Source organism: Tinamus guttatus, unplaced genomic scaffold (genome assembly GCF_059628265.1).
Source record: "Tinamus guttatus ecotype Peru unplaced genomic scaffold, ASM5962826v1 Tinamus_guttatus_pri_ptg000618c, whole genome shotgun sequence".
NCBI classification, from domain to species: domain Eukaryota; kingdom Metazoa; phylum Chordata; class Aves; order Tinamiformes; family Tinamidae; genus Tinamus; species Tinamus guttatus.
This window is the reverse complement of record NW_028289152.1, coordinates 800,252-807,859: the sequence shown is the minus strand read 5'-3', so window position 1 is coordinate 807,859 and position 7,608 is coordinate 800,252. Positions and strand designations below refer to the sequence as shown.

The 7,608-nt window shown below is 49.5% G+C and overlaps 1 protein-coding gene across 1 annotated transcript; it reads left to right on the top strand.

Moving 5' to 3' along the window:
• The first annotated feature begins 282 nt into the window (after positions 1–282).
• LOC148592337 (coiled-coil domain-containing protein 81-like) lies at positions 283–4,685 on the top strand. Its single transcript, XM_088535173.1, has 7 exons — positions 283–349; positions 789–850; positions 1,155–1,311; positions 2,160–2,416; positions 3,299–3,384; positions 4,130–4,227; positions 4,681–4,685. The coding sequence occupies exons 1-7, from the start codon at positions 283–285 to the stop codon at positions 4,683–4,685; spliced, it is 732 nt and encodes a 243-aa protein (XP_088391299.1).
• The last annotated feature ends 2,923 nt before the right edge of the window (positions 4,686–7,608 follow it).

Here is a 7,608-nt window from a genome sequence, read left to right as displayed (position 1 = left end):
GCTGTGCTCACAGGGGACATCCCGTGTCACAGGCACAGCAGTCAGAGCGCACGCTGCGACCTTTCCTCACACGTCGCGACGAGCCTGGGAGAGCCCACGCGCTGGGACTGCTCTCGGCTCTGCTCTGCTACAAAGAGCCCACGACCCTGAGCGGGAACCAGTGAGGGGCAGCCAGAGTAGCACAGGGCTGAGGTGACGTGTACAGGAGGAGCAGGAGAGGAGCTGTTTCCTCATCACCTCCTGTTTGCTCTTTATCCAGAGCAAATGAGCAAAGAGACTAGGATGGAGCTCTGGGACCCTGGCCTTGGCAGGTCTCATGGGCAGCGATTGCCAGTGCTGCCAGCACAGGGTAAGGCCTCTGGGAGCTCTATCTCGGGAAATCTCACAGAGATTATGAACTGTGAACATGGCTGTGGAAAGCCTGGGGCTGGAGGAGTGTGGCTGGGGCTGGGACTGCTGCCAGAGCCCAGGCTCATGGTCCCCTCTGCCTCACTTGGCAGTGTGGCTGCCAGGACTCCTGGCTCCCAACCCTCATGCTATCCCCACTGTCCCAGGACACCCCACTCAGGAGTCCCTGCCACAGGGGTCTCCCAGTGGGGAAGGCCTACCTGAGCTGCCAGGCCTCCCCATTAATGTCATCTCAATCTCAGCTGCTGAGACCCTCTCAGGGTTGGGCTCAGTTTGCTCATTGAGTACGACTGCAGGCGTCACCTCCTTTGTTAACCATGTGCTGCACCTTTGTGAGTGGGGCCACACAGAGCCTGATGTGTCTTCCACTTCTTTTCCAGAGACCCTTGCTATCTGGGAAGGAGTCTCCAACTACATTCTAGAGCAGCTGATGCTGAATAAGGTGGGTCTGCCATCCTGCATCTCCCCCAGAAGCCCTTCTTCTGCACTGGAGGTATTTGAGGGATGAGGTCTCTAGGTTTCTTTGCATTTTTTGAGAGCATGAAGAAGAGGGGGAATGAAAACACCTCAAGTGCTCTTCTAAAGGCATTCTCCAAGGGTTCTCCAAGGCTTTCCCCACTCCTCCATTCATCCCCTGTGCACAGTAGTATTGAGCAGGACACCAGGCTACATCTTCATGCAGCTGACCAGTTAGAGGCCTCTTCACCTAGCACTCGAATAATGCTTTTCTTCCTTCCTCTTTGCAGGGAGTCAGAGTTGTTCGGCTTGGCACCTTTGGTGTGGTGACTGAGCAAGTTGCTGTTAGGAAATACGGCCTCGTGACTGTTCACAGACCCGTGTTCAATCTTTCAAACAGTATTGCGGAGGTTCACGGCCTCACCTATGATAAGGCCTATGCTCCTGGTAAGAAGACATGCTAAAACTTTGGCCTCCACTTCTCTGGGACATCTTTGGGTTGGGCACTAGCCCTGTCTAGCAGTAACTGTTAAAGCTCCAGACTTCTGTCACCACGTTGTAAAAACAATTTCAATTTGTAGATCTCAGGACCTCATCATGGCAATTACCACTGTACTCCCTCTCTCCCTGAATTGATTTCACAGCAGGCTACAGCTGCAATTCTGTAAAGGCAAATATTGGCATTCATGCTGGCTTTTCCCTACTCCTTGCACCTTGAAGTCGGTCACAGTCAGCTGTAAGAGCCCTGAAATGGAGACTGGGATCCTAGTGCATGTGAAAACCCATCAGAGGCAGGTTTTGCTGTGATTGCTAGTGATCCTTGTGAACACTACAGCTGTCTCGTGCACTTCAGAGGGTGTTGGATGGATTGGAGGATTAAGAGGAGTGTAGTGCATTCTTTTTTTTCTTTCTTTCTTTCCCTTCGTTCTTTCATTTATGTAACATGGCTCTGTGAAATCTTTCCCAGTGTGGAATGGGCTGAGCTTGCCCCAAGTTCTTTGACCTGGCACCCATGAAAGAATCTCATCATTTCCTCCTCTCCTTGTCCTGCTGTCGAGCCTCACATTCGTAGAAGATGGTTGTGGCCTTTTCTTTCAGACACTGTAGGGAAGAAAGCATTGCTATTCACTTGGCACATCTGCTTGCAGTGCTTTGAACATCTTCCCACATGATTTGTCCCAGAAGGTCAAGAAAGGGAGTTCTGTAAGAGCTGCTTGCTTGAAGACCACAAAGCTGTTGATGCTGTGTTTTTGTGTGTTCTACTAGTGCCTTTTTCCTCTTGGTCTGCTTCCTAGGTCATAAGCTTTGTGAGCCCCTGAAATGTGCTCACATAGCCGAGGACATCTCTCTTCCCCGCAAAACAGTGGAGGCTGGCATAGAGAAGACCCTGCGTCTTTTCCGACGCTGCCTCGAGAGCGGGAGAAATGTTGTCTTTGTGTTGAAGAACATTGGCATGCTTATAATTGAAGGGGCAGATGTGAAAATGAGATTTTACAAAGAATTCCTGAAAAGACTTAACGGGACTGACCAGATGCTCATGGCTCTTCTTGCGGTAAGTTCTCCAATTCTCTGCTGCTCCCTGTCATCTTTTTGAATTCCCAAGGGAATGCAATTCTACTAGCCTGCCATGACCTGTTGAAGGACATGGACAGTCCTGGCTGAGAGAAATGCCAGCTACCCAGACAGTTTGTCTTGGGCATTCAGAGGACTTGGCAATGAAGTTGAACCTGTGCAGAAGTGTACTGGGTCCACTCAAAGATTCATACAACCCAGGAGACAGTTTCCACATTCTCAGCAAAGAAGGCCAAGACAAGAGGAGGCCTTGTGTGTTTTTTTCCCCACTAGACTTCCCTCCTTGCAAAAAGCCATGCTTTCATGCCCCTTTTTGTGAGGATGGCCTCAGAAGCCATGTTTCCCCTAGAACATGTCTGGCATGGTAAGGCAGCAAGTTCAGCCCTTTCCCTTAAGGTTCTGAAAATTCTTTTTATGAGTCCCTTTGGAAGCTCAGCCTGATCTCCTTATGGATACAATTGCCTAGGCCAGTGGGAATGTCACACAACTCTGTCAACTCTCTATTGACCTCATTTCTCTCTCTTTGAAGCATTAGGTCCAGACAGCAGGGAAAACAGAGCGGTCCAGCTGCTGAAATGCCTTCTCATGTGCTTGCCTCCCTTGATTTCTGCATTAGAAGAGACCTGAGCTAACCGAGTCTCTGAATCCTGAGCCTTGTAAAAGGCATGACCATGTTCCTCCCCTTTCTCCTTTATTTCTCTCCAGTTGTTACGGTGCATAACTGGAGGGACTGCTGATGGGAATAGAATAATTGAATGTTTCAGAGGCAGCTCTTTCTCTAAGCAGTAGAAGAGTTTTTTCCCCTGTGAACAGTTAGATAATTCTCTTGGCATCATGTCCCATGTGTTTCTCTCCTTTGCAGATGCCGGAGATGAGGAATTTGGTGCTCTCAGGCACCGAAACTGCTCTTTCCCAGACTCACTCTCGTCATGTCATTGTCTTTCCTGAGTGAGTATGTTTCCTTCTTGGAAAGGAACCTGGCCAAGCAAGTAGCTGCTCATGGCATGTTTTGCAACCTTGTGTTGCCAGTCCTTGTGAACGTTGCTCAGAAAGCCATTTATGAGCAACCCTTTGAAATGCACATCAAAATACAGGTCCCTCTTAGTTGCTGCTTTGGGACATTTTTATTTCTTTTGAGAGATCTGTAGGAATGAAATGCATCCTGATCATATTGTCTTGGGCCTTTTTTTTTTTTTTTTAATGTGGAGACCTATGTAGGCCAAAGTGAACACTGTGGCTAGTGGGATTTTGGAGAGCTTTCTCCTGGCACCCATGGTGCTCAGTGTTTGGTTCTATTATGTGTGTGGGAGATGCAGGTTCGTCAGAAAGGACAATGAAAGGATTCTGGAAACCTTAAGGGGACTAAAGTGTTCTGCCTGAACATGATCAGGAACAGGAGATGGGTGATGATCCCAAAAGCACACAGGGGATTTGGGTTGAAATTGGTTTGGCAGTTTCACAGGAAGCACAGGGAAGAGTCAGAGGAGAAAGGTCATGCCCCTCCAGGCACTGGAGGTCTTCATGATGCCTCTCACCTTGATGAGACACTCCTCCAGCATCTGGCCTCTTCTGCCTATTGCGCTTTGAAAAAAGAGGGACTCCCCAGCACCTCCCAAATGCCCCTGTGTCTCTAATATTGACAGAGGTTGCAAAAGTGCTCTCGCTTTAGACTGACTCCTCTTCTGCTTTCCAGGTACAAGGTGGAGAGTAGAGATCAAAAACTACCTAGGCCACCTGTAAAGCCCAAGCAGGAGGAGGAGAGGAGAGGAGAGGCCAGCACTGCCCAGGAAGGTAATGGAGCTGCTGCTTCTTGGTGGATGCTTGTGCCTTCTCCTTCTGTGCTCCTGGGTAGGCCATCGGAACCCAAGTGACAGTGTGATGGCTCAGGTAGCATGAGGCGCTAGATGTGACGCTGCTCCCCCAATAGGGCAAATCTCAAGTGAATCCTGAGGGAACAAGACCTCAGCGCAGTGCAACACTCCCACCTGTACTAATATCTCCAAGTTCAACTTTCCTCCATTTCCATGTCCTGGTCTCCTAAACACGCCTCATAAACACCCCCAAAACAACTCATTGGTTTTGATTGTGTCAAAAGAGGACCTCTAGGCATGTGAGATCAGTAGGCAGATCCAAGGATCTGCTCTCTTGCCTTAAATTACTGCCCTCAGAGAGACTCTATTAGGCCAACCATACATCCCAGCGAGTCTCCTCTTTCCTTTTTACACTTCTCCTTTCTCTGAATAGGATAGAGAGTGAGAAAAGCACTACCTCAAGAAAGGATGTTGTAAATTACGAACAATAAGTGAGAGAAAAGGCAGTGTCCAGAATGGGCAAAGCCCACCCAGGAAATGAGGCTTCAAAGGAATCAGTCTGACACCCCTCAGTTTGACCTCAGGCTGAGAAGAGCTGCATAACCTTCCCTTTCAAGAGCCCTCTGCAATGCTGTCCTGGATGGTTTTCTTGTCTTCTGCCTACAGGAAATCTTCCTGCTAATCGTCTCCTCTCCAGAAAAAGCATCCCAGAGCCCACACTTGCTGCTCAGAATATACAGAAAGAGCAGAGGAAGAAATCTGAAAGAAAAGAAACTCATGGCAGGTGAGACACTTGCCACCCTCTCCTTCTTGGACTCCGGCTCTCCAGGAACAGTCATTTTCCATTTCCTAACAAACAGTAGTTGGGACTATCAGGCAGTATTCCATATATTTGCCACGTCTCTTGGAGGCTGCCTTTGTAAAGAACCGTGCTTTGCTCATGTTGCATCAAGAGAGAGCTGGTACTCGGGCATAAGGATCATTCCTGTGGGCACTCCTTGCTGCTCTGGGCATAAAAGCTGGGGGTGAACTTGCTCTCTCTTCATGTGAAAACAGTCAGTTGAGCCCACATCATTCATGGCAACAGCCAAGAGAACTGCCTTGTGCTGCAGAACTTTCTAAGGGCAGGACAGACACCAAAATTCCCCTGTGCTCACAGCACCTCTCCATAATATCTCTTTTCAGGAAACTTCCAGCCATCCACAAGAGATCCTCACGGAAGGTGAAGAAATCCAGGAGGAAGGGCAGTGTACCCATGCCCCCAGTGGAGAAACTGGTGAGAAGAATAGTGAGGTGGCCAGGAGAGGTATGTGCTACTGCCTGAGAATCTCCTTATGCGGTATGGATTCATGGGAAAGCACAGGTCTGTGGGGAGGGAGTGAGAGAGATCTCCTCCTGAGATCATTGGCCATTGACTGTCATCATGGATTTGCTTGAAAAACTCATGCTCTGATTTTGCAATGCATTTGTCACTACTGCATTCTCAGGAAAGACATGAGAAGGCCCTCCTTGGTTCCAGTGGAATGGTACCTGCTAGGCCTCTCAGGAATAGGGGATGCACAATTCTGGTTTAGCTCAGCTCATCAGTTAGATCAAAAAGACAATCTGCAGATGTGCTGACCTATTAGGATTAGCTTAGGGGCATAAGAGAACTGTCAAGAAGGCTCAAGTGAAGGGGCAGAGTAGAGGGTGGGAAATGATCTCCAGGCACTGGAGAAGAACAGATGTTAATCATAATCTTTGTTGTTTCTTTTCTATGGTCCCACAGGTGGAATATCACTTCAAAATAATGGGAGAAGGACCTCTTATCTTTCCTCCAATATAAATGCCTGGGATGATTTCCCTTTCCTTTTTATTTTGCTGAAGAGACCAGGAAGTCAACTGGGAGAGACCAAGAGAGAAGAGCGCTTTTGGGAAACTCATTGGAATAAACACCAGTATTTCCTGAGACATGTTTTCCAGAAGCACCTGTAAGACCTTAGGAACCAGGAGGAATGGGGCTTGTGGCCCATGTGAAGTCCTGGTATTTTTAAAGGCCCGTGATTTGGCTGTCTGGTCCTGGGGAAGCTCAAATGAGGCCAAGAAGCCTGATGCTGAGAGGAAAAGCTCAAGGGGAGTGCTTTGGGTCATTTGGTCTGATGTGCCAAACCCCCAAACCTCCCAGGAGGGTTTCATTGCACACAGGCTTGTCTTGATCCCGCCCTGTTTTCTTACCAAAACCTCTCACCCATCAGGCTGCTGTGGCCAGCCCAGCTGCAGCAACTTGCAGGCCCCATTCCTGCACAGAGGGAGAAACCCTGCTCCTGCAGCCCCACAAGCCCCTTTGGTCCTCTGGGCAGCTCCTGCTGAACCCCTCTCTCCCATCAGGGGCTCTGCTATGGCTGCAAGCCAGGAATTTCTGCTCTCAGGCTCCCTCCAGCCAACAAGAATAGCCCAAGGATCTTCAGTCCAAGGACAAAGCACAGACACGACAGAGAGGACTGTGCTCTGCTCCAGTGTTGTGGGCACATGAAGGACTCACCCTGGCACAGGGGTCTCTGGCAGAACTGTCTGCACATGAGGCACATGTTTGAACTGATCCCATATCCCCACAGCCACTGGAGTGGAGACTCAGAGGCCCTCCTGCATTGCCCCATAGGTCTATACGTTCCCTTCTCTCCATTCAGTAATGAGAGGAACAGACACAACGACCGGGCAGTGACACACACTATTGCAGCTTCTGTGCTTCCCAGTAGCAAAGGGAATGGAACAACTCAGCTCAGCTCAGTTCAGGTTCAACAGGAAACCTGCATCTTCCGTGCTGCTCTCCAGCTTTTCTGGCCGTACCACATGCTCCAGAAAGGGTGTCCCATAGCAGCATATATGTCCCAGCCACCAGCAGATGTGCTGTCTCAGAGACAGCTCCCCAGGGATGGACCTCCAGAGAAGTCTGGCTTTTGTTGTGACTGAGCTGAGTGAGAGGAGTGGGCAGAGAAAGGGGCTGCTCACCTAAGGAAGGTGATTTTCTTGCCACCTTTGAGGTGGCAAGCTTGAAAAAGCTTGACTGTAGGAACAGGGACTGCAAGGCTAGAACTGCTCCAAAACAGCCCTTCCAGGTTGGTCTTGAGCTGGTAACAGGAGCATCTTTGATGAGGATGAGGTTTGGGCCCAGAAGCAGAAGTCATTAGCAGTGCATTGTTGTAGCCTCCTGCCCGCCTCATTGCCAAGCTGCTGTTGTCAGGTGGAATTTTCAGATTTGCACTGAGGCAATCAAGCTATGGGAGGTGCTTCTGGCCTCCTCGTTATGCTTTCGAACATCAGGGCTGACCTGCAGGGAGATGTATGCCACTGGTGTGTCCTGTGTTCTTGTAGGCAGCACAAA